Source organism: Bos grunniens, chromosome 19 (genome assembly GCF_055505025.1).
Source record: "Bos grunniens cultivar Pamir isolate PY7600 chromosome 19, Bosgru_T2T1.0, whole genome shotgun sequence".
NCBI classification, from domain to species: domain Eukaryota; kingdom Metazoa; phylum Chordata; class Mammalia; order Artiodactyla; family Bovidae; genus Bos; species Bos grunniens.
The window spans coordinates 35,939,943-35,966,903 of NC_141183.1; the positions used below are offsets into that span (position 1 = coordinate 35,939,943).

The window sequence follows — 26,961 nt, forward strand, 5'->3', positions numbered from 1 at the left end:
ACCCATCTTCCTGGTCCCAGGTGTTTTTTGAGGCCCATGGGACCCCTTCTCCTGCCCCCTACCCCCTCTCCTGGGTCACCATGAGGGCCTTGCTAGGCACACCACCTTCTCCAGGTTCTGCAGGTCCTTGGAGGCTGGCTGCTCAATCTTGAAGATGCCCAGGTTGGCACGGAGGAGGTTTTCTTCCTCCCGCATGGCGTTCAGCATGGCCCGCACGTGGGCGATCTGCTCCAGGGCTGCCTGGTGCCCCACATTGCTGGTGAAGGGGCCTGTGGGGTGTCCAAGGTGAGGTTCAGATTCTCACTTAAGGCCAAGGTCCTCTGAAAGGCCATTGTGGCTCACCTACCTCTTTGTGTATAAATCTCACTTCTCTCTTCCCACAAGACACGGAAAACAAGAGGGGACCCGTTGAAAAGAATGCATTGAAACTAACTGTGGCTGGAGAGTCAGTAATGAGTGAGATGAAAAGCTGGTGTAAGAAAACTGGAGACGTGAGCAGGGCTGCTGCCTTCCAGCCAAAACTCAGTGACAACAGGTGTATCACTGACAGCAGTCCCTGGCTCTTTCCGTTGTTTGGCACTTTCCTGGGACCCACACTTTGAAAGACTGGGTCAAGACAAGGGAAAAGCAGAAGGAAAGGTTGCGAGAAGCGTACCTTTGCCTTCAAATTCTTCCAGAAGATTGTGTGCTTTCTTCTTGAAGTCGTCAGCTGAGTGAATGAGGCCTGTCTTGAACTTCTCCTTGTGTTTCTTCAGCATCTGTTCACTGTCCAGCAGTGTTTGCTGGAAGGCAACCCATTCCCCACCGAGACTGTCCAGCATTTCCAGCACCTGGGGACATCACAAAGGGGAGGGTAGCCCACAGAGCTCTTCCTGTCCCACCAACTCCCAGAAGAACTCTTTTCCAATCCTCTAGACCAGAGTCTGTGGCCAAGTTCCAAGCTCTTGGGCAACAAGGCCCAAAGAGATTGAACAGTTGCTGGGCCTGACAGAAATCCTCCAGCTGACCCGAAAGAGCACACAAATTAACTTTGGCTCTCAGAGTCTCTGGGGCCTTGCGCCTTCTCCCCCACTCACTTCTCTGCTCTCCCTCCTGACAGCCAAGGGCCTGGGGCTAGGATGGGCCGCTGGAACTCACATCGTCCTGGACTGGCACTTCGTACTTCTCAAGGATGGCAAATTGCTCGTGAATGGGAGGGATCTGGGTTTCCATGGTGGGCAGTTCGTGCTGCAGGGTCTCCATAAGTTGCAAACTGACCCCCAGTTCCTCCAGGGTCTGGGGAGGGCGGCTGATTCTGCAGGCAGGGGAAGGGAGAGAGGGTGGGTGGGAAGGCCAGGCCTACTCTCCCCAACTGGTGGCCTGAGCCAGTGTGCCCCCGCCCACCGATGGCCCGTCCACATACTTCTCCGAGTTCTCCTCCAGGTAGGTGTGCAGCTCCAGAAGCCGCCTGGCCGCCATCTCCTTGAGCAGGGTCGTGAATTTGTTCTGCCACTCGTTGCAGTGCTGCACCAGAGAGAACTTGAGGTGCGAGCAGTCCAGGAGCACAAACTGGATGTTCAGGACGGTCTCCTCCTTCTGCACATTATTAGCCACCTCTGTGTAGCTGAAAGGGCCCACACATCCCTGCTAGGACGGCTTTTCCTTGGCAGACGTGCCCGATGCCCTGACTGGGTGGCATTTTCCGCCCACCCAGCATCCTTCTGCCCCCGGATGTTCCCCACTTCAACCTGCCCGGGGCAAACTGCTGTGATGGTGTCCTTTTCCCTCCACTGCTTTCAGACTCCTTGGTCTGATTTCAAGGCACAGAGATCTAGGCTGAGTTCACACAGTCCTGCTCACTAGCTCTGTGCCCTCAGGCAGGTTACTTAACGGCTCCGAGCCTCAGTCTCCTCATCTGTAACATGGCAATGAGAAGAGAACCCACCCCGTGAGGCTGTGGAGAGGATGATGGTGGCCGCTGTACGTAATGCCCCCCGCTGACTTCCTTCCTGGATGCTCACTATTTGGTGAACACGCTCTCCCTGCCCATCTCTGCCTGCTGGCATCCTACCCATTCCAAAAAGGCCAGCCCCAAAGTCACTCCTTTCAACCACGTCCTTCCTCTTCTAACATTCCCAAGTTGGACATTCTCTCTCCTTCCACTGAACCGCCCAGGACCTTGCATGCCTCACCCACAGCGCTGATCACAGGGAAGCCGATACAAGAGCAATGAGCATGTTAGCCCCTGCAGGCTTCAGAGTTCACACGGTGCTTCCACGTGTACTTAATAACCTCACAACCTTTGTGGTTGATAGTACAACACCGATTTCACAGAAAACTGAGGCCCAGAGAATGAGAGGAACCGACCTAAGATTATACGGCTGGTAAATGGTGGAGACGGGATTTCAACATTCCTCAAGACTCCACAGCCACTGCTCTGTCAGCAATATTTGTGTCTTTCCCACTGCACTAGAGCCCTTGGGAGGAAAAAACTTGCTCTTTTTTTTTATTCTTCATGACCCATAAAACAATGGTGGTTTTTGAACAAATGAATGAATAACGAGAGGACAAAGAGATGAGGGTTCAGATCAGAATTTAAGAATCTTCTTCAGGGACTTCCCTGGTGGTTCAGTAGTTAAGAACCTGCCTTCCAGTGCAGGCGATGTGGGTTCAATCCCTGGTCAGGGAACTAAGATCACATGTGCTGTGGAGCAACTAAGCCCACATACCAAAACAAGAGAAAGCCCATGTGCTGAAGCCCATTTGGTGAAGCCCAAAATAAGTAAATTAAATAAATAATTTTTAAAAATAGAATCTTCTTCAATTTAACTCCTGTCTGCACTTTTAAAATGAAACTGTTCACATCTCTTACCTTTCAGATCCTTAACATCTCTCTTCTTCCAGTGGGATCCTATGGTACTCCCCACAAGAGCAACTTTTCCCTTAAATCTTTTTTATTTTTCGGTAAAAAGTCTTTTATTTTTAATTTGACATCTCTTTAGGGTTTTTTTAAATTAATTTACTTATAATTGGAGGATAATTGCTTTATAGGGTTTTTAAGTTACTAACCACATGCATATTTTACTTTCTAAAAGCCATAAACTCTAATGATGCTCTCAAACATAAGTGAGAAATGGATTCCATATTAACTTAACTTCTTAAGACTCTAATTATATGAATGACAATGTGTGAATTTGTACAGGTGTACATAGAGTTCTGGGATGACAGAAAGATTTTTAAGTATTTTTTTTAAAAAAGTTTACTGTAAAGAGTCTCTTGATGAAAGTGAAAGAAGAGAGTCAAAAAGTTGGCTTAAAGCTCAACATTCAGAAAACAAAGATCATGGCATCTGGTCCCATTACTTCATGGCAAATAGATGGGGAAACAGTGACAGACTTTATTTTGGGGGGCTCCAAAGTCACTGCAGATGGTGACTGTACCCATGAAATTAAAAGATGCTTACTCCTTGGAAGGAAAGTTATACTGTCTAGGTTTAGACAGCATATTAAAAAGCAGAGACATTACTTTGCCAACAAAGGTCCGTCTAGTCAAGGCTATGGTTTTTCCAGTAGTCATGTATGGCTGTGAGAGTTGGACTATAAAGAAAGCTGAGTGCCAAAGAATTGATGCTTTTGAACTGTGGTGTTGGAGAAGACTCTTGAGAGTCCTTTGGACTGCAAGATCCAACCAGTCAGTCCTAAAGGAGATCAGTCCTGAGTCTTCATTGGCAGGACTGATGTTGAAGCTGAAACTCCAATACTTTGGCCACCTGATGCAAAGAGCTGACTCATTTGAAAAGACCCTGATGCTGGGAAAGATTGAGGGCAAGAGGAGAAGGGGATGACAGAGGATGAGATGGTTGGATGGCATCACCGACTCAATGGACATGGGTTTGGGTAGACTCTGGCAGTTGGTGATGGACAGGGAGGCCTGGCATGCTGCGGTCCATGGAGTCGCAAAGAGTCGGACATGACTGAGCAACTGAACTGAAATGAACTGACTATGACAGAACGTTCTAGACTCATTTATAAATTTTAAGCATATAATAATAAATCATTATTAATATGCTCTTTTGAGAAGACTGATGGAAACTCTAAATTGCTGACGTGGTGCTTCAGCAGAGAGATTGGTGGGAAAAAAATCTAATTGACGTTTCTTTTTTTCCCAGCTCTCATTGGATCCCTACCTCCTTAAGAAACAAAGGTCCAGTGCCTTTCTTCTCATTTCCTCCCCACCCCTCGGTCTCCAGGCCAGACCCCCTCCTATGATCCTCACAGCTCCTTACCGGGCAATGTCAGCATCAAAGGAAGAGACAGGCGGGTTGAGGCGCTGGTATCGGCGGATGAAGGAGTCCTTGTTGATCTCCCAGATCTCTCGGTACATGTCCCAGGTCTTGAGGTAGTTCTGCAGCAGGCTTGCATTGTTGGTCATGCCGCTGCTGATCTGGGCCTGGATCTTCTTGATGTCCTCATCCCGCTCTTCAAGACCCAGCAAAATACTTCTCACTAACCTCCACCCTGACTCAAGCTCCAGCCCAGCCCCTGGCTACTGCCCCAGAGTCTCCCCTCCAACATCACTTCCCCAAAGAAACACACTCAAATGTGAGTAGTAGAAAATGAAGGAGGAAGCAGAACGTAAAAGAATGACTCTGTTCTGGGGGATTCAGATGTCTCATGTGTTGGTATCCAGGCCTCTTACATCCCAGCCCTGTTACCCAAACAATTCCTTCTGGGTCTCCTCACCCCAAACTCCAAACCCCTTGAGCATCAGTCACCTAATTTTGTCCCCTGTCTGTGTCCTGTTTCCCTTCCCCAATCCAGCACCTTGACCTGGGTTTTCAAAATCCATGGAGACAACTGGCCAGGTATGTCTAGAAACAGCCCTGGTCTCTCCTCCTAGCTCCACATGGTCCTAGGGCTTGGTTTTTGTTTCCAATTAATTTCTTTTTTTGGTCACAGCATGTGGCATGTGGGATCCTAGTTCTGCAACAAGGGATCAAACCCACGCTTCCTGCACTGGAAGCGCGTGCAGCGTCTTAACCACTGGACTGCCAGGGAGTTCCCTCATCTGGTCCTAGGCTTTTGATACCCCTGCACTGGACGCCTACTCACCCACGATGGTGTGGATGGGCTCACGCTGAAACTTGCGCTTGATGAGAATTTCGGGGAGGTGGCGGAAGACGGAGATGGTGGAGAAGAGGTGGCTGCCGATGTCATTGACCACACTTGCCAAGGTCTGCAGAGTGGGTGAGAACTCCACCTGTGGGAGCACCAGGGAGAGGGCTCAGCACAGGCTCTGGAGGAGGTGAGTTCAGGACTAGGCAGGCTGGACACCTCAGAACCAGGCCTGGAGGCTGTAGGACAAAGCCAAAGCCTAGGGCCAAGTCTAAGGATTAACGGAAACTGACAAAGTGTGATGGTTTCAGATGTTTGGGGCAAAGTGGTTCCCACCCACCTGGGCCACACCTCCCTGAAGATCATTCTTCAAAATGACAAGCACTCGGAAGAGTGGGTTGGGGGTAGTCTTGCCATCCCCATTGATGGCCTTGGACAGTTCCAACAGAGACCACTTCACGTTCAGCCTCAAGGCATCCTCCATCATGCGGTCCAGCCGAATCGTGTACAGCATCCACTGCTGCTGAATCTGTGGGAAGAGTGGGGAAGAGAATCCCTCAGGCAAAACAGGGCAGGCCCTGGGAAAGGAGAACCAGCCAACAGGGAGGGCAACAAGTTGTTTTAATAGAAAGGCAGATATAAAGTCCTGAAGGAAGAGGCTGAAAAGCTGAAGGTTGGGTGAATCCAAGGCTAGAGTGGGATGTCTGACACGCATACACAGAATCAGGGTGGGAGGGAGGGGGACGATCAAGAGAAGGTTCTGATGGGGCTGGGGGGACTGGGGATCTGCTCACCCACAAAGCCCTGGCCACAGGACCCTTACCTCGGGGCCGTCATTCTTGAAGACTTCATAGGAGTTGGTCATGATGGCCACCACATCCTGATGCAGGCTCATCAATTTCTGTTGCATGGCTGCCCTATGCTCTCTTTGGTCCTCCTCAAATTCCAGGTCCCTGTACACCCGTTTGCCGCTGATGCGCACCAGCAGTGTCTCTGATATCTCTTGGGCTCGCCAGCCGATGGTCAGAGTGGACGCCTTGAACTCATTCACGATCGTCTGCACCTGGAGTCAGACCACACCCATGGGGGAGTTTGGGAACAGATCCTCTGGGCCTAATTCCATCCTTCCATCTATTCTCTAGCTAGAGTTACTGACAATTAAAAAAAAAAAGAAAAGTCCTTCACTAAACACACTTCATTTCTTTCACACAATTCCCCTGGTCTCTCTGCCACTACCTGAGACTGGGGTATTAAGTACCCACATGTCAGCTTTTCAGTCAGCCTTGCAGACCTTTAGGGTCTAATGACCACAGCCTACCTTGCTGGCATGTATGCGGCACTCTGTGATGAAAAAAGCACTGGCCCCCTTCAAGGCCCAGTGCAGCTTCTTGAGCCCAGGGTGGATCTTCTTATCCAGGAACCGGATACGTTCTTTGAACAGGGCCTGCTCATCTGGGGACAGCATGGCAATGATCCTGCGAGTAAGAGAAGGCCAGTAGCTAATGGGGATGAGCTCAGAAAGACCTCATCTCCACACCAGGACACTTGGTGGAAAATCTGAAAGTTCATGATTCTAGGCAAGGACTTTCCAATACAACTTTCTGTGATGGTGGAAATGTTTTGACATTTGTGCTGCCCAGTATGGCAGCCACTAGCCACATGTGGCTGTGGGGCACTTGAACTGTGGCCTGTGCAAATGAGTAACTGAATTTTAAACTTTTATTTAATTTCAATTAACTTAAATAGAAAAAAACCACATGCATCTAGTGGCTACTGTATTGGACAGCACAGTTCTAGACACCTAAACAAGACTGCTGGTCCCATCTCTTTGCACTTGAAATGGCCTGAGAAAGGTACCCAATTTCAAGCAAAGCCTCACTTCAGAGATGAGTGCTAATGGGATTAAGAGGAGGGCCATCTTGGTTCAAACAACCTTATGTTGATATGGGCCCATAAACCTAATGCCATCAACTTCCTTCCCAAAGAAGTGACTCAGGCCAACAGTATACATGGTCCAAGTGCCTGATGGGGTGGGAGGGGACCTGTTGTTTTTCTCTGTACTCTAAAGATAGAAGACAAGGGACAGGAATAATTGTAGGGCCACATGAGAGAGAACAGGAAACCTTTTTTTTTTTTGAGATGGACAAAATATGAAGGATGTGTACTGTAGGAAATGGACAATATCATGGGGCAGATAAAAGACAAAGAGAGGGCAGGAAGTGGCATGCAGGAGGGCTTCAGTGAGGAGTGGGCCCCACCTGTTATAGTCCCGAGCGACGAGCAGCAGGTTTTCTTGAAGAATGCGCAGGTCCTCGGCACGTTCAGCCACATTCACCACGTAATGGGGTGTCTCGAACAGTAACCGCTCCCAGTAGTCGATCTCCACAAAGAGGATCGACAGGGTCCTTGCGGAGAAACACAGGCAGAGCCTCTGAGGTGGCTGTGCAAGGGCGCAAGCCAGAACCAACACCAGTTCGAGAGGTATGGAGTTGGGGAGCATGGAGACATTTAAAAGTAAGAAGTGAAGCAGAGGGGTTTCTTTGGTGGTCCAGTGGCTAAGACTCTGCACTCCCCATGCAGGGGGCCTGGGTTCAATCCCTGGTCAGGGAACTGGATGCCACATGCTGCAACTAAGACCCAGCGCAGCTAAGTAAATAGATAAAATAAATGAAGCAGAACCTCCGGGTAAAGAAGGCAACTGGACCCACTGACTTTTGCTCCTCTCCCCAAACCACTAAAACAACAGTAAAGAATGTTTCATTTGTTTAAGGCATAAACCCACAAATACAAGGAGATAGTAACTGAAAACATTTGAAAGGTGGAAGAGCAGATGGATAAGGAGCAGAAGAAGAGTCCTCAGCTGGTGGCGGAGATGGCTAAGAACCCCCTCCCAAGGCTCGGGGGGCCCGTAGCTCCAAGGATCTCCGGAAAGGCGTGATGGTGGGACTAAAACAAGCAGAATAGCTGAAAGTTTAGGAAGCGGCCCTACTCTGCGGAGTTAAGCAAGCTGCCCCTCCTCGCCCCAGCCTAAGACTGAAGGCTTCTTGTCTGGGGAAGCAGTGCAGAGACAAACAGAGGGTCCCTGGACTGGGGACCCCAGGCCCAGTTGTAGGAGAGAGTAACCCACTGAAAGCAGGGCGGTGAGTCACCACGTACACATGAATGTTAAGACCCCCACTTCCCCTTTCCACCCAGACACCAGTCTCTGGCACCAGGACCTATATCCTCCGGAAAAGAGTTTGAGAGATGGTTTTCTGTGACCTCAGACCAGCCTAAATGGAAATGTGCCGAGGGTGATGACCTCTGGAGTTGCCAGGAAACAGCCCATCCAGACAGGCCTGCAGTTGAGAAGCCCCCCCTTCCTGCTCAGCAGAGCTGCCAATCAGCTTTCCAGCCCCGGTCCCTGAAATACAATCAGACAACCAAGGGTCGCAGAACACTGGTCTCTGCCTCTCCTTGCATAAAAGGTGGGAGTCAGTTCAGTTCAGTTGCTCAGTCGTGTCCAACTCTTTGCAACCCCATGGACCGCAACACGCCAGGCCTCCCTGTCCATCACCAACTCCCGGAGTTTACTCAAACTCATGTCCGTTGAGTCGGTGATGTCATCCAACCATCTCATCCTCTGTCATCCCCTTCTTCTCCCGCCTTCAATCTTTCCCAGCATCAGGGTCTTTTCCAATGAGTCAGTTCTTCACATTAGGTGGCCGAAGTATTGGAGTTTCAGCTTCAACATCAGTCCTGCCAATGAAGACTCAGGACTGATCTCCTTTAGGACTGATTGGTTGGATCTTGCAGTCCAAGGGACTCTCAAGAGTCTTCTCCAACACCACAGTTCAAAACCATCAATTCTTTGGCACTCAGCTTTCTTTATAGTCCAACTCTCACAGCCATACATGACTACTGGAAAAACCATAGCCTTGACTAGATGGACCTTTGTTAGCAAAGTAATGTCTCTGCTTTTTAATAAGCTGTCTAGGTTGGTCATAACTTTTCTTCCAAGGAGTAAGCGTCTTTCAATTTCATGGCTGCAGTCACCATTTTTTGGGCTTACCATTTTGGAGCCCCCAAAAATAAAGTCTGTCACTGTTTCCATTGTTTCCCCATCTATTTGCCATGAAGTGATGGAACCAGATGCCATGATCTTAGTTTTCTGAATGTTGAGTTTAAACCCAACTTTTTCACTCTCCTCTTTCACTTTCATCAAGAGGCTCTTTAGTTCTTTCTTTGCTTTCTGCCAAAAGGGTGGTGTCATCTGCATATTTGTGTTGGTGTTTCTCCCAGCAATCTTGATTCCAGCTTGTGCTTCATCCAGCCCAGCGCTTCTCATGATGTACTCGGCATATAAGTTAAATAAGCAGGGTGACAATATACAGCCTTGATGTACTCCTTTCCCTATTTGGAACCAGTCTGTTGTTCCATGTACAGTTCTAACTGTTACTTCCTGACCTGCATATAGATTTCTCAAGAGGCAGGTCAGGTGGTATTCCCAACTCTTTAAGAATTTTCCACAGTTTGTTGTGATCCACACAGTCAAAGGCTTTGGCATAGTCAATAAAGCAGAAATAGATGTTTTTCTGGAACTCTCTTGCTTTTTCCATGATCCAGCAGATATTGGCAATTTGATCTCTGGTTCCTCTGCCTTTTCTAAAACCAGCTTGAATATCTGGAAATTCACAGTTCACGTACTGTTGAAGGCTGGCTTGGAGAATTTTGAGCATTATTTTACTAGTGTGTGAGATGAGTGCAATGGTGCGGTAATTTGAGCATTCTTTGGCATTGCCTTTCTTTGGGATTGGAATGAAAACTGACCTTTTCCAGTCCTGTGGCCACTGCTGAGTTTTCCAAATTTGCTGACATATTGAGTGCAGCACTTTCACAGCATCATCTTTTAGGATTTGAAATAGCTCAACTGGAATTCCATCACCTCCACTAGCTTTGTTTGTAGTGATGCTTCCTAAGGCTCACTTGACTTTGCATTCCAGGATTCTGGCTCTAGGTGAGTGATAATACCATGATGATTATCTGGATTGTAAAGATCTTTTTTGTATAGTTCTTCTGTGTATTCTTGTCACCTCTTCTTAATAGCTTCTGCTTCTATTCGGTCCATACCATTTCTGTCCTTTATTGTGCCCATCTTTGCATGAAATGTTCCCTTGGTATGTCTAATTTTCTTGAAGAGATCTCTAGTCTTTCCCATTCTATTGTTTTTCTCTATTTCTTTGCATTGATCACTGAGGAAGCCTTTCTTATCTCTCCTTGCTATTCTTTGGAACTCCAAATTCAAATGGGTCTATCTTTCCTTAAACAGAAAAAAGCAACCAGAAGGGAAGGAGAGGGGATGGAGATGCAGAAAGGTGGCCCACCCCCGAAAGAAAAAACAGAATCACAGCGAGCATCCTGAGAGAGAGATAAGAAACAAAGAGCGTCCGTGAGACAGAAACAAGATGCTATAAAAGGGACACAAAGAGAGCTCTTGGAAGTTAAAAATAAAGCAGAAAAAAAAAGATACAAGATAAATGACAGAGACCCCTCATAAAATAGAGACATAAAGATGAAAGGCAAAGAGGATGTTGCATGAAAAAGAGAATATAAAACTCTCTGTGAACAATTCTTTACATTGATTACATATTGGCAAGGTAATATCTGGGGAATACCGGATTGAAAATTAAAATTCATTTAACTTGTTTCTTTCTCCTTTATGACAAGTAATGCCAAAAATTTTTTAATTGTGTCTGTGGCCCTTGTCCTAAGTGTCCTTTGCCACCTCACACCCAGTGACCTGACCTTCTCCTCCCCACTCAGAGGCCACGCCCTGGAACTCATGTCCCGCCACCTTTACAGTCAGTCTCCAAGCAGATGGTCCCTCCCCAGCTCAGCTTCCTCGCCCATCCCAGTACCTGCACTCAAGTCCTCCCAGTCGACCTTTGATCCCATGGGGACGTTCAGGTCACTGACCCCTGGCCTTTCCTCTTGCCTGTTTGTCCCCTTCCACCTCCATCCCCTCCTCCAAGGACCCTGCCCGCTTCCGCTGCTCTCTCACCAGTTCTGTCTTTCGCCTCCTTCTTTAGGCTAAGCCACCTGACCAAACCCCATCCCTGGCTCTGTTCGCCTCCTTCTTTAGTCTAAGCCACCTGACCAAACCCCATCCCTGGCTCTGTCCACTCTCTTCTCTGCTGAGGCCATGTGAAGGTGGCCAAGCAAAGCTGGAGAAGATCACACGACTACACAGATTAGCAGGCTGCACGTCCAAGATCTCTGGTCCCAGCTGGCCTCTAAGGCTGCACCCCTGGGGTTTCCCCAATCTCCTGTCCTTCCTGTTCTCACAGGGACTGTTTGCAAATCCTCTGCTTTCTCAAACCTGGTCTGCTCCTCTCGCTCTCCACAGAAAGCCCCACCTCTTCCCTCAAAGAAATACAAAAGCCACCAGGAGAGAACTCCACATGCTTCCTGCTCTAAAACTTATAAACGTAACTGACCCCATACCTATGATTTCTTCTGTTTACTACAGAAGAGGCCCTCCTTGCATCCAAGGTCAAGTCCTTCCAATCCAGCTTCCCTTTGCATCCTCAGACACCATCTTTTCCAGCTTGCCTACACTCCCACCCTACTCGTTCCTTCCCATCAACATTTAAATAAGCCAAGTTTCTACAATCTTAAAACAAAATCAAAACACCACCTACCCTCGACTCCACATCCTGGCACCACACTGCTTGCCCCCTTCACAGCCTGCCTTCTGTGAAAAATCGGCCTCCTGAATTCCCTTCCTTTCTTTTCCTCTCGTTCCTCAGTCCCAAGAGCTGCCTCCCACCCTCCCCTCTAAGTCTGCGTTTTTAAAAGATTTTTTAAATTATTTATTTATTTGGCTGCACCAGGTCTTAGTCGTGGCACACAGGATCTTCAGTTGCCGCATGCAAACTCTTAGTTGCAGCATGTGGCATCTGGTTCCCTGACCAGGGGTTGAACCTGGGCCCCCTGCATTGGGAGCATGGATGGAGTGTTAGCCACTGGACCATCAGGGAAGTCCCTAAATCTGCTTCCGTCTAGCTTGCCCAGGATTCCTCATAGGACTTCTTGTAGCTACACTTTGAGAACCTCCTTGGCCTCACCCTCCCCTCTAAGTCTCCACATCTGGTGGCCTCCTCTCTGCCTTCCTCCCTGGCTTCTGAACCTCGGTGCTTCTCTTGTCAGCTCCACACGTCAGGACAAGCAGCCTTTTCTCTCCAGGGTCCCTTGGAAATCTCATCCAGCTGACTCTGGAGACTCAGCGAAGCATCCACCTCCCCCACAGCTCCCTGGCACGCCAGCCCCTCGAGGTCACGCACACCCAGCACACTAGCCCTGGGTGACCTTACCTACTGTGCGGCTTCAGCTGCCTCTCTCAGCCGAGGACACCTGCATCCGTGCAGAAATGGCCCTGCCCCACTGTCTGGGCCAGAACCCGTGTCGTCCCTCACCTCGACCTTCCAATATCCAACCAAGCACCAGCTCCTTTGGATTTCATCATCAAAAGCAAAGTTCAGGAATTCCACTTACTCCAAGGCAAGCACAGCTCTAATGCAACGATAAACTGCAACTGAGTTTTGGCCTAAAGTTGGGTGAAAGAGCGAGAGGTCCATCTACAAGAGTCACTGCTCCAGGGTTCCAGGCATTTGCTGCCAAATGGGATATGGGCTCGGTGTGATTTCAAGAGAGGCCAGAAAGTGAATTTTTATATAAAGTCTCCTGAATTGTAAGTGTTGACAGATAGTTCAACTGAAAAATATAAGTAGGAGGGCTTCTGGACTGCTGGCCACATTCTTTCCTTGACCTAGGTGACAGTAGCAAGGGTGTTTATTTTATACCTATAGATTACATTGAACATGTAGGTTTTTAAGTAATTTTCTATATGTATGATATGATCTTTCATAATTAAAAAAATGTTTTAAAAGGGAAAAACTGGACCTTCCTGGTAGCACAGTGGATAGGAATCTGTTTGCCAATGCAGGGGACGTGGATTTGATCCCCAGCCTTGGAAGAGAAGCCCACACAACACAACAAAGAGTACCCCCGCTTGCTTCAATTAGAGAAAGCAACAAAAGACCTAGTGCAGACCAAAATGAAATTAATAAGCAAATTTTTAAAAAGGAAAAAACTATTTTAAACAAGAGAATTAGTTGTAAAAGGGACTGGGTACAAAATTAACTTATTAAAATCAAAGTTTTCCAATATAAAAACTATAACCAGTTCAATATTATCATGGAGAAAAAGAAACCAATGATAATTAAAACAACAAAAATTAAGAGATCACCAAAAGATGTTAATATATATTATCACATTTCTTGTTAGTCGGTTAATATGTATGAAAAATATCTATGAACAAAAGAACAGGACTTAAATAAATTGAAAGAAAGAAATGCTATTCTTGGATAGAAAAAACTCAAATCTTAAAGATGTTCATTCTTCTTAAGTTAACCTATAAATTTAACCCAATCTTGTCCCCCCACCCCACCCCCACCCCACCCCTCGCCAAATATAGGAATAGGACCATTTGGGGAACTAAACAAAGAGATTCCAATGTACTTATGAGAAATAAATATTTAAAATATCCAAGAAAAAAAATCTAAAAAGGAGAGTAATGAGGACAATAATAAAAACAATTTGGTCTCTACATATGAATAAATAGACCTATCAGAACAGGATAGTGAATCCCAAAATAGACACAGACATACTTGGGAATTTGTTATACTATAAAGATAGCAGTTCAATAAATGAGATTGGGTCAACTGACTAGCCATCTGGGGATATATTTAAAAAAAACACAAAACCAACTCAAGTTGCATCTGTGCTTCTCTCCCTAAATCAAAATAAACTGAAAATGGATCCAAGAACCAAATGTAAAGACTAAAAATCACAAAATGCCAGGAGAAAATATGTAATATTTTAAACACTTTTACATCTTGAGTAAGAGTCATTTGACTTTGTAAATCTGTGTGTTTTCTTCTTTTTTTGGAAAAAGAAATTACATTTTTTAATCAAAGAGGATAAAAAGCCCCTTAATCTCAAGATACTCTGATGAAGCTTTATATCCTGAATATCACCAAGATGTCATCTTAAAAGAACACTGAGGTGAAAATTTCAGAATATTTTGTGTCTGTTCTACTAAGCAAGCACTAAAGTAGCAATATAGGACATGACATCACAGTGCAAGTTTTCCACCTTTATTGGAGAGGACTCTACCAAGGAAGGAAATTATTATCAAGCGCTCATTTGTGATATGTGCTTTAAGAGACTGTGGACAAAGAAATGCTGTTTTTCACACCTTGACAATCTTCACTGAAGTATGTGTTATTTTTGAAACTGTGTCAAAATTCTTCAAAGGGAAGAAGGCTCTCTCAAATAGGAATGAACAGCAGATTACTGGACAGTTAAGGAAAGCCTCCAATGTAAAGGAGAGCCAAAATGAAGGAAAACTGCTTTCAATCTAGAATCCCATGAAGGACTAACAGGTGTCAGGCAGAAAACAGTTGTTGTCAATCATGTAAGAATTCAAAAAGTTTACCTCCCATGTAGCATGGAAAGCTACTAAAGAATGTACTCCATCAAAGTAAGAGCATAAACCAAGAAAGAGGAAGACAAAGGAAAGGGGGAATCAAATAACAAAAGAGGCTCAGAGAAGTCCCACAGTGACACCTGGCCTCAAAACCAACCAGTTGGACTGAAGGGACAAGGGAATTCCAGGAGGGATAGCGCTAAGAACACAAAATTGGTAACATACGTGATAAGTCAGATAGCAAAGGAAAATATTATCTGAAGGAATTTATTGGTTGGTCTGGAAGAATTAATGATAGTGAATAGTGTGCTAACAAAAACAGTGAGGTCATTGTTATTTCCAAAAAGAACAAGTGTCATACAAGCAAGGAGAGAACTGCAATAACTGAACATGATTTGGCTCCACAGTAAACAATACTAACAGAGTCATATTAAGAAAAACACTGAACGTCAGTTTAACCACAAATTCTATCATAGCTATACCAGGATGGTGGAGGGGTGTAAATATGTATGGGAACACTTCTAGTAACAGAATCATATTCTCTTACGCTCTTCAAGCTGGAGGCCTTGAATTTGACTCTGTCAACATCTTGGTAAGCCCGCTTGGATACATATACTATCCAACAGTGCACTAAATTGTTTCTTCATTTCCTCAGCTTGACAAGACTTTTCAAAATAACTTTAAGCCAAATTATCAAATTTTAACTTGTCAGTCAATACGATGAATTTTGAAAAACACCTTCCTGATGCTGAGGAAGGTGTCCCTATGAGGAAGGTGTCCCTATGAGGACATTTTTTCACAATGATGCTCAGGCTTAGCCAGAAATTTGTCAAGAAGTTTCTGGAATGCAAATTTATTTTCCTGATACATAACATTTCTTAAAAAAAAAAACAAACATAACAAAACCAGTCTGGGACTTCCCTGGTGGTCCAGTGGTTAAGCCACTGTACTTCCAATGCAGGGGGCATGGGTTGGATCCCTGGTTGGGAAATTAAGATCCCACATGCCTCGTCATGGCATGGTCAAAAAAATTTTAATTTTAAAAAATCAGTCTGGGGAATTATTTTTGTAAAATATTTTCTGTTTCCTTGGACAAGTGCTCAGGCAATGGAGCCAGGGCAAGTAGGCTGACTGGGGTTGGTGCTGACAGCCCAGAATGAACTGACCTGATGGAGAAAGCGCTGTCAGACCAGAGAGAAAAGGAGGAAGAGGAAGTCCCAGTCGCAAAACACTGTCAGACGCCAGTGTCCCTTGTCCTGCCCTGGAGAAGTCCTGCTACACAGAGGAGTTGGCTTACACAGCGATAACACAACTCTTTTTCAGCCAGGGTACAGACGCCATCTGGAATATGTTTGTGTTAAGTGCAATCTGTAAGGCTGGTCTGGTTGTAAAATGTGGTAAAAGCCAATTTGGACTTCAGAGTTCAAATATTTGGGATAGAAGGTAAGACAACAAAATCCTTTGTAAGATCAGATCAGTGCTGTTAGGGACTGGAAGTCTCCCAGAACGGAGGGAGAGCCAGGTAATTCTGAGGACAATCAGGGCATTTGAAGAGCACACTTATTTCAAGACCTTATCTAGATCATGAGCACAAAAAAGTACTTGATAAAGTTATCTGCTCCTCGTTGGAGGAATCAATTGGTTTAGAAAAGCTGAAACTGTCTTGGATGTCTTTACTGGTTTAATGAGCCCAGACTTTTCAAAATCCTTCCCTGTGATCATGATTTTTTGTTTTTTCCCCCATACATTATTTACTGGATTGAGGTAGTTTTAGCTTAAAGCCACAAAAATGTAAAGCAGCTTATAACAGATCCCTCTAGACAACAATTGCCAAAGGATCGGGGTACCTCTTCTCTCTGGAAGAAGTGTTTTAGCCATTATTTGGGTTTCTGCTAAACCCAGGCCACAAATATTTGGCCCAAAAAGACTGCATAAAGATTGTGCAAACGGTATTTGAGATAAATATCCAATGTGTCTCTTGACAACAGATGATCACAGCAGACAGAAAGCAGTCTCCTAAGCTTATTGGGGCTACGTGGCCAGGTGCTAAGCTCAAACATCAGGTGGACACACCACGGTGGGGAGAAGGGAACAAGACTCAGGGAGTCCAGGTGAAAGCCCCCAGCACAGAATGTTCAGGACCCTTGTGGAAACCATGCAACTTCTAGGTCTACCAGTAGAGGGTTGATGGATTAAATTATGGTACAGTCAAAGCATGGGAAGCTGTAAACCATGAAAAGTAATTATGCAGTCTGTACACACAGAATGGAAAATCTCCCACACATATTGTTAACCTCAAAAAAAGCAAGTTAAGAAATGCTGTTTATAATGGGATCCTGTTTTATGTGTGCAGTGTGTATTTTTGATTACATGGTAATCATGGTTACCTCTAGGGAGTGGAGCTGTGTAAAGGATTTTCACTTTTTCCTTTATATTCTTCTATACATCAATCTCTTTTTTTTTTTTTTTCTTTTACAGTCAGTATGCACTACTTCTGTTATTTAAATTCTTTAATTTAAAAAGTCAAAAAAGAGGGACTTCCCTGGTGGCCCAGTGCCTAAGACTCCTCACTTCCAATACAAGGGGGTTGGGTTCCACCCCTGGTCAGGAAACTAGATTCCACATGCTGCAACTAAAGACCCAGCGTTCCACAGCTAAGACCCTAAGACCGGGCACAGCCAAATAAATACATTTTTAAGTAAAGTAATTAGCCTCCAATTAAAATAAATAAATTTAAATTAAAAAAAAAGATTCTAAAAATTAAAGAAAAATAACCATATGAAGCATATGAAATGGGGGGAACATGAACCAAATCTTTAAGAGTGGTTATCTTTGGGGGAATCTTGTTCTTCCTTCTACTTTTCTGCATTCTGCAAATTTTCTAAAAGGATCAAGAATTTTATAATAGAAAAAAATCAAATAAATCTTTTGAGAACACTTCAGATGTAAAGAATAGTGTGAACTGCTGCTGCTGCTAAGTCGCTTCAGTCGTGTCCGACTCTGTGCAACCCCAGAGATGGCAGCCCACCAGGCTCCCTCGTCCCTGGGATTCTCCAGGCAAGAACACTGGAGTGGGTTGCCATTTCCTTCTCCAATACATGAAAGTGAAAAGTGAAAGTGAAGTCGCTCAGTTGTGTCTGACTCTTCGCGACCCCATGGACTGCAGCCTATCAGGCTCCTCCGTCCATGGGATTTTCCAGGCAAGAGTACTGGAGTAGGGTGCCATTGCCTTCTCCATAGTGTGAACAGTATGCTACTATTCATATTAAAAAGTACTTAAGAGATTTCCCTGGCAATCCAGTAATTGAAACTTCATGCTCCCAACGCAAGAGGCTCGGGTTCAATCCCTGGTCAGGGAACTAAATCCCACAATTAAAGATCCCTACATGCTGCATACCACAACTAAGACCCAGTGCAACCAAATAAATAAATATTAAAAATAAATCTTATTGTTGATTTATGAGGCCATTTTATAGGATCCTGCTTGGCCATACCTCAAAAAACCATGAGCCCTATCAAAGCAGATCTCAACACCCCTCCCTGGTCAAAGGCCTATCTCAAACCTCTTACCCTCTGGTCTTCACATCCTGCTTGTCACCTGCTTCCTGATCCATGTGGCTTCTCATCTCTGTCCTTCTCACTACTGCCTCCCCCTCACCCCTTTGACCAGACACTCAGCACTGTCTCCCCATCTTGGTTCTTTTGCTTCAAACATCATGTGTCATCTTCTCCCAGTTAGGTTGCTTTTGGCTCCCAGGACAGACACACTCAGTCTCTCTGTCCATCTCCACACAGGCCCTCTCTGGAGAAGCCCCTTCCGCATTTTCCCCAACAAATAAGGACATTCCATGAGTTAAAGCCAGTTCTAGAAGCCTGGGAAGCCACTCTTACTATAGGGGCTTGCTGATGACAAGGAGCCCAAACCTATCAAGAAGAAAGTGATTTCCTTCCTATTAGGAAAATGTTGTCATCAGAAGGGTTGTCATCTCTGTAGAAGGCCACCTTACCAAGTTCCTCTTTTTATTTCTCTCTTCTGCATCTTATCTGGGAAGGAGGCAGGGCTCCAGGGTGTAACAGTTCACTTACAGAGCAACAGGGGGCAAGGAATCGTCACTGGACACATCCCCTGTGCCCATCTTGGTTCTTAGCACACGGAAGGCACTCACTATGTATTTTTGAATAACTAATGAATAGACTGGTTAAACTGAAAACCTGGTGATATGAGAATGTCATGATTCTACAACTATAGGAGAGGGTGCGACCTGAGAGCCCCACTGCCTCTCGGGAAAGCCCCCTCAGTGGCTCAGGGTTGGGATGATTTCGCTGAGCCACCATGGCCACCTAGTGGCAGGACACCCACATCACTGGTATAGTAGGTGACAGCGGATTTTCTATTTTTAATCGGTTGTTTTTTGTTTTGTTCTGTTTTTTTTAAGACTAAGAAGTGGGAGGAAACATATTACTGGGTAAGAGAGAATCAGAGGAATGGAAAGGAGGAACCAGGAGACGGGAGTTAAAATTTTCAGGAGGGCTGGGGAAGGGAAAGGCACCATAGAAAGGACGAGCAGAGGGGGAGAGGGGCGGGGAGGGTCTCCTACTTGTCAAAGTTCACGTCCAGCATGCCCGCCTTCTCCTGGCTGATTCGTAGCAATGGCGTGTCCAGCCGCCGAATGCAGTCCTTGTCCAGTGTGGCTGTCCAGTCTTGGAAGGTTTTTCGCACCAATTCATCAATGGCCTGAACCATCTGCTGGTAGGTGTGCACACTCTCCTCTCCAGTCCCGATGTGGGGCAGGAAATGAGCATTAGAAAGACACTGTGGAGGAGAACCAGGGATGCTGGGATCCACCTGCCACGTTCCTCCGTGTTATCATCGCCCTGAGAGCCCTATTCCCCTCCCCAACACACACACCCCAATTATATGTGTAAGGCAGAGCATGGAGGTCGATTTTGACTACTGGGAGGGAAGGGAGAGCCAGAAGGAAAGGTGAGAGGAAGCAGGCACAGCAAAAGAGGTATAGTCTAAATGAAGACAGGGAAGGGGAAGGTGCGAGGAACTCGGAGAGCAGCATTGTCATATACGGGCTTCCCAGGCGGCTCAGTGGTAAAGAATTCACCTGCCAATGCAGGAGACCAGGAGACATGGATTCGATTCCTGGGTGGGGGAGATCCCCTGGAGAAGGAAATGGCAACCCACTCAAGTATTCTTGCCTGCAAGATCCCATGGACAGAGGAGCCTGGGAGACTACAGTCCACAGGGTCGCAAAGATTCGGACACAACTAAGCGACTAAGTACACATGCACACCTTGTCATACATATGCTACCATGTGTAAAATAGATAGCTAGTGGGAATCTGCTGTGTAACACAGGGAGCTCAGCTCAGTGTGCTATGATGACCTAGAGGGGTAGAATGGGGGCCGGGTGTGGAAGGGAGGTCCAAGAGGGAGGGGATATATGGATACACATAGCTGATTTACTTTGCTGTACAGTAGAAGCCAACACAACACTGTGAAACAAACATACTCCAATAATAAAATAAAATAAGAAAGAGAAGCACAGACATTCAGCTTGAGGAAAACAGTTGGGAAAAGAAAGTCAATTACAGGAGGTGAAGGATTTAAGAGACACATGGTCAAAAACAAGCATGAGCCCTTCCTCAGGACAGGCCAGTTCCTCTGACATGCCCCTTGCATCCACTTAGTCTCAGGTCAGGAAACCTCTCCAGGGAGATGCTCTGGACTGGCCCCCAGGGCTCCCACCCACCAGCCTGGGGCCCAGCCTGCAAACTCTGTCATGGCATCGAGAACAAGTTCTGGGAAAGGCCAGGCTTACGTTCATGACTCTGTCGATGCGACGCCGTAGGATGCGCACCCAGTGGGCCTGCCCTGAGTACTGAGCCATGTAGGGCTCCAGGTAGGGCCACTTCTTGTTCAGCTCACGGTTTACGAGTGCAAGCTCACTATTGAACAGCATGTAGAGGTCCACGGCCTTCTTGTCATATGTTCGCTTGATGGCCTGACGAAGAAGAGGAAGTAAATGACATGACCAGGGATATGGGGTCCCTGCAGCTCCCCATCCTGGAAGAAAGCTAAACCCCTGCCATGGGAGTCCTCCCCCCAAGCCCTCCGGACACCAGGGGGAGGGGGCGGGCAGAGACAGAGGAAGAAAAGAAGCGCTGGCAGTTTAGGACATGGGCGAGAGCACAAATGGAGGTTGGATGGCATCTGGAAGGACCAGGAGGATGTGACAGAAAGCTCAAGCGAACCAGGGGTGGAGGAAGGAAGCTGGTGGGCAGTCCCACCTCTCGGGCCGAGAGCCGATGGAAGGTGTCCAGCAGCAGCACCCCATGCTCCACGTCACGGACTAACTCGAAGGCCGAGGTGATCAAGTTCTGAGTCATCACCTCCAGGTCCTTGACTCCAGCCCGGAACCTGCACCGTTAGAGGCGTGTCAAAGGGTGCGCAACGTGGCCTGGCCCCAAGAACCTCCCCTGAATGCGACTCCGATGTTTTATGTACGGAGGGCATCCTCAGTATCAGCACTGAGTGCTTCACACACAGGAATCCATTTAGTCCTCAAAACAACTCAGTGGGGTAGGCTGTATTGCTAACCGGATTTTATAGATGAGGAAACTGAGGTCCAAGCTGGTAGAGCAATCTGTCCAGAGTCATGTTAACTAGTCTGTGGCAGAACTGGGACCCAAGGCCAGTAAGGCTGGCTGTGGCACCCTGCGTCTGAGCAGCCACCATGCGCTTCCCCTGCTCGCCCCCTATTTCTGACCTGCTGCCCCCACACTCCGCTCTGGTCTCCCCTGCCCCCCTTCCCTGTCTATGGAGGGGGTGGTCTGTGACCCTCTCACCTATTGTAGTCTTCATGCCAAGAGGTGTTCTTGACGTCCAGGATGCCCCCGCGGACGGCTCGCAGCACGTGCAGGTTTTTGTGAAAGATGTCCTCAATCTCCAGCAAGTTCCGTGTTATCTGGGGCCCCTGGGCACCGAAGAAGCAGGGGAGGGGACCTTGCTTTCCATCTTCCCAGCGGGCAAAATGGTACTGACAGTCACATACCTGCAAAGAAGTCAGCATGAGGCTTCCTGCCCTCCTGTCTGAGTCTTCCTGTCCCAAGTTCTTTGGTTTAGCTTGTGTTGTGGTTGTTCACTTGCTAAGTCATGTCCCACTCTTTACGACTCCATGGACTGCAGCAGGCCAGGCTTCCCTGTCCCTACTGGTTTAGCTTAAAATGGCTAAAAAACTAAGGAGGATCCACCAGATGCAAGGGGCTTCTGGGGTGAATTTTACCTGCACAATGAAATATGAAAAAAAATTTGGCCTTGGAGTACAAAATGAAGCAGGGCAAAGGCTAATAAGAGTTTTGCCAACAGAATGCACTGGTCATAGAAAACACTCTCTTCCAACACAAGAGATGACTCTACACATGGACATCACCAGATGGTCAATACCAAAATCAGACTGATTGTATTCTTTGCAGCTGAAGATGGAGAAGCTCTATACTGTCAGCAAAAACAAGACTGGGAGCTAACTGTGGCTCAGATCATGAACTCCTTATTGCCAAATTCAGACTTAAATTGAAGAAAGCAGGGAAAACCACTAGACCATTCAGGTATGACCTAAATCAAATCCCTTATTATTATACAGTGGAAGTGACAGATTCAAGGGATTAGATCCGATAGACAGAGTACCTGAAGAACTATGGACCGAGGTCCGTGACATTGTACAGGAGGCAGGGATCAAAACCATCCCCAAGAAAAAGAAATGCAAAAAGGCAAAATGGTTGTCTGAGGAGGCCTTACAAATAGTTGAGAAAAGAAGAGAAGCTAAAGACAAAGGAGAAAAGGAAAAATATACCCCTGTGAATGCAGAGTTCCAAAGAATAGCAAGGAGAGATAAGAAAGCCTTCCTCCGTGATCAATGCAAAGAAATAGAGGAAAACAATAGAATGGGAAAGACTAGAGATCTCTTCAAGAAAAATTAGAGATACCAAGGGAACATTTCATGCAAAGATGGGCACAATAAAGACTAGAAATGGTATGGACATAACAGAAGCAGAAGATATTAAGAAGAGGTGGCAAGAATATACAGAAGAACTGTACAGAAAAGATCTTCACGACCCAGATAACCACGATGGTGTGATCACTCACCTAGACCAGGCATCCTGGAATGAGAAGTCAAGTGAGCCTTAGGAAGTATCACTATGAACAAAGCTAGTTGATGTGATGGAATTCCAATTGAGCTATCTCAAATCCTAAAAGATGATGCTGTGAAAGTGCTGCACTCGATATGCCAGCAAATTTGGAAAACTCAGCAGTGGCCACAGGACTGGAAAAGGTCAGTTTTCATTCCAAATCCCAAAGAAAGGCAACGCCAAAGAATGCTCAAACTACCGCACAATTGCACTCATCTCACTAGCAAAGTAATGCTCAAAATTCTCCAAGTCAGGCTCCAAAAGTACATGAACTGAGAACTTCCAGATGTTCAAGCTGGATTTAGAAAAGGCAGAGGAACCAGAGATCAAATTGCCAACATCCACTGGATCATCGAAAAAGCAAGAGAGTTCCAGAAAAACATCTACTTCTGCTTTATTAACTATGCCAAAGCAACAAACTGTGGAAAATTCTTAAAGAGATGGGAATACAAGATCACCTTACCTGCCTCCTGAGAAATCTGTATGCAGGTCAAGAAGCAACAGTTAGAACTGTACATAGAACAACAGACTGGTTCCAAATAGGGAAAGGAGTACATCAAGGCTGTATATTGTCACCCTGCTTATTTAACTTACATGCAGAGTACATCATGTAAAATGCTGGCCTGGATGAGCACAAGCTGGAATCAAGATTGCCAGCAGAAATATCAATAACCTCAGATACACAGATGACACCACCCTTATGGCAGAAAGCGAAGAACTAAAGAGCCTCTTGATGAAAATGAAAGAGAAGAGTGAAAAAGTTGGGTTTACACTCAACATTCAAAAAACGAAGATCATAGCACCTGGTCCCATCACTTCATGGCAAATAGATGGGGAAACAATGGAAACAGTGAGAGACTTTATTTTCTTGGGCTCCAAAATCACTGCAGATGGTGAATGCAGCCATGAAATTAAAAGACATTTGCTCCCTGGAATAAAAACTATGACAAACCTAGACAGCATATTAAACAGCAGAGACATTACTTTGCTAACAAAGGTCCATCTAGTCAAAGCTGTGGTTTTTCCAGTAGTCATGTATGGATGTGAGAGTTGTACCATAAAGAAAGCTGAGCACTGAAGAACTGATGCTTTTGAACTGTGGTGTTGGAGAAGACTCTTGAGAGTCCCTTGGACAGCAAGGAAATCCAACCAGTCCATCCTAAAAGAGATAAGTCCTGAATATTCATTGGAAGGACTGATGCTGAAGCTGAAATTCCAGTATTTTGTCCACCTGATGTGAAGAACTGACTCATTGGCAAAGACCCTGATGCTGGAGAAGATTAAAGGCAGGAGGAGAAGGGGACGACAGAGGATGAGATGGTTGGATGGCATCACTGACTCGATGGATGTGAGTTTGAGCAAGCTCCAGGAGTTGGTGATGGACAGGGAACCCTGGCATGCTACAGTCCATGGTGTTGCAAAGAGGTGGACACAACTGAGCGAATGAACTGAACTGAACTGAAATGAGGCAGTGATAACAGGCAAGAGTCTCTGAGCACAGGATGGTGGCCAGGTGCACAGCCATATGATAAGAACCAAAGAGGCAAGTTTTGTGTGTAGCCTCACCCCCAGCCCCAGCTCCCCCAGCTCCCCCAGCCCCCGGGCCAGGATTCTGGAGCATCTGCTATGGGCTCTCAGTCTCCCTGACAGTCTTCCTACCTCGATGAGGTCCTTGCAGCGTTGTACAAAGGCATCGACCTGGGCAAATATGCTGGTCTGGTCTAGGATCCAGCCCCGGGTGGAGAACCTGACGTGAGAAAGACTGACCAGTTGGAAGCGGGAACATGAGGCATTTACCTCCCCAGGCCAGGCTAGAACCAGGAGTTCTGGTTCAAAGGGAGCCTGAGAAAATGAGACCCCAGGAAACAGTTTTTCTGAACGCCAAGTAAAGAAACACAAGGTGAGGAGAGCCAGAGAGAAAAAGAAAACATCTTGGTTCTAAGAAAGAGTTTGGTGGTGGTGGTGGTGGTGGTTTAGTCTCTAAGTCATGTCTGGCTCTTGCAACCATATGGACTGTAGCCCTCTAGGCTCCTCTGTCCATGGGATTTCCCAGGCAAGAATACTGGAGTGGGTTGCCATTTCCTCCTCCAGAAGAGAAAGTTTACACACAATGAAATTTTAGACTTTAGAGCCAAGGAAGGAGGAAAAGACCAGGAGGGATTCCTGGGTTGAGGGAGGGGAGGTTACTTAGAGTTAGGAGGACCTAGGACTGCAAGCTAGAATATCTGCGTCCAGAGAGAAAACTCGGACCATGTAAAAACGCTACCAAAAAAAAATACAGTCCACAGGCTTAAAGTACAAGCAGAAGAGATCAAAATCTCCCCACTCCAGGAGTGACAAGCGGTAACACACAGGATGTCCAGATATGTCGTACTGGGTATGTGTCTGCACAGCCCGAAGGTAGTGGTCCTTCCAGGCGTGACAGCAAGAGATGCAGCCTTGTAGGTCCTCCTTGCTAGAGATGACGTAGCCCTCAAAGATGCGGTCCAGGGAGATGGCATGGCAGCACAGGCGAATGATCTCATTGCTCATCTGCGGGAGGAGTCCCGACAATCTCAGTTCGCAGCCTTAGTTGCACCGACCCTCTCTTGGAGCCCCCAAGACCACGCCTCAGGTCTCGGGCTCCTACTTCTTGATACCCATGGCTCCTCTCATCCCTGGTCCTCCACTGCTGGTGCGGCAGCACCTCTGGGTTCCACCTCATTTGCCCACCTCATTTCCAGCCAGTGCTCAGCTCAGCACCCTTTCCCCACTCTTTGCCCCTCCCCCAATGAAATATGCCGGATTCTGCTCCTCAAAAGCCAGTGTTCCTTCCTATATCTGCCTCTCGCTCACTGCAAGGTCCATCTTTGGCAATGAGAAAGAGCAGGTCTTCCCCTCCTGTACAACTCAGCCTGGGAGTCAGACCTTCCTGGCCCCCTCCCTGTGCTCCATCAACACCTCTTCACAAAGTCCCCCTCTTCCCACCCGGGCTTCATCCATCTGGAAGCAAAGTGTCCAGTCCAGGTCCCAACTCTGAGCCTCACTAAAGCAGATGATGCAGGCAAAGGGCCTGTGGTCTCTGTCTGACCCGAACAGCATTGCTCACTACCTTTTCACCATAGATCTGCCCAGTGAATTCCACCTTCTCCAGTAATCTGCATGCTACCAACATGGCCACCCCCTCACCACCCTCTGTTCCACTCTCTGCAGACACACACCTTCCGGAAGAGGGAGGTCAGTCTCTCCCGAGTATTGTAGTGGGGAGAGTTGACCCAGATGATACGGATGAGGCTGATCAGCCTCGGGAGTTTACTAGAGATGTCCTTTGGCCTCATGAATGCCAGTTCCTGGTAAGGCTCCTTCAGGATCGACAAGAAAGTCAGGTTTGACTGTGCTTGACGAGAGCCATCCTGGCAGTAAAGAGAAATCAGGAGAAGACTTAGCCCCTGGAAAGCACAGGTTCAAAGCGAGTGCTTCTGGTCCTCCTCGAATTCCAACCGACCTGCCTTTCCCGGCAAGTATTCCCAGTTAACGTTACCTAGACCCCATCACCCCAGGTCTCTGCAACCCTTTGGGACCAGAGTGTGTGCGTGCCTACTTTTCTTCACTGACTAGTTTCTAACTCAGGTTTCGTGTCTATTCCTCTAGTTTTTCCCCTTGAACCCAGAACTCTGCACAAGGAGACGCTCAAGAGCTGTTGATCAACTGACCGGACGTCACTTGCATTCATCCCACCTTGTGGCTCCCACCATAGCCCCACCTTCACTACCTTGTTCTCAAAGAGAATTTTATACTTCTCCATCTAACTGTGGCTCAATTCCCCTTAAAGTATGTGGGTGTATGCATAATCGTGTCCAATTCCATGCAACTCCACGGACTGTAACCCACCAGGCTCCTCTAACCTCTATCTATGGAATTTTTCAGGCAAGAATACTGGAGTGGGTTGCCATTTCCTACCCCAGGGAATGGTCCCAACCCAGGGATCGACCCGTATCTCTGGCATCTCCTGCATTGGCTGGTGAATTCTTTACCACTAGCGCCACCTGGGAAGCCCCAAAACTCCCTTCAGTTCAGTTCAGTTCAGTTGCTCAATCATGTCCGACTCTGCAACCCTATGGACTGCAGCACACCAGGCCTCCATGAATACCAGTTTCAAATT

General features: G+C 46.7%; 1 protein-coding gene across 3 annotated transcripts in view; it reads right to left on the reverse strand.

The window, feature by feature from the left end:
• Positions 1–26,961, reverse strand: part of DNAH2 (dynein axonemal heavy chain 2) — a 108,685-nt gene that overhangs the window by 61,413 nt on the left and 20,311 nt on the right. For all 3 annotated transcript variants that reach the window (XR_015147933.1, XM_086359071.1, XM_086359070.1), the window contains exons 8-24: positions 26,021–26,212; positions 25,195–25,352; positions 24,480–24,567; positions 21,480–21,685; positions 20,922–21,051; positions 20,453–20,635; positions 19,221–19,435; positions 7,352–7,498; positions 6,412–6,568; positions 5,917–6,156; positions 5,434–5,622; positions 5,091–5,238; positions 4,265–4,457; positions 1,403–1,603; positions 1,138–1,294; positions 656–830; positions 106–269 (exon numbers count right to left, since the gene is read on the reverse strand). Coding sequence is in view for 2 of the 3 variants with exons in the window: in XM_086359071.1 (XP_086215197.1) it covers positions 106–269; positions 656–830; positions 1,138–1,294; positions 1,403–1,603; positions 4,265–4,457; positions 5,091–5,238; positions 5,434–5,622; positions 5,917–6,156; positions 6,412–6,568; positions 7,352–7,498; positions 19,221–19,435; positions 20,453–20,635; positions 20,922–21,051; positions 21,480–21,685; positions 24,480–24,567; positions 25,195–25,352; positions 26,021–26,212 (2,943 nt within the window). In the remaining variant the exon portion in view is untranslated. The remainder of the gene's footprint in view (positions 1–105; positions 270–655; positions 831–1,137; positions 1,295–1,402; positions 1,604–4,264; positions 4,458–5,090; positions 5,239–5,433; positions 5,623–5,916; positions 6,157–6,411; positions 6,569–7,351; positions 7,499–19,220; positions 19,436–20,452; positions 20,636–20,921; positions 21,052–21,479; positions 21,686–24,479; positions 24,568–25,194; positions 25,353–26,020; positions 26,213–26,961) is intronic.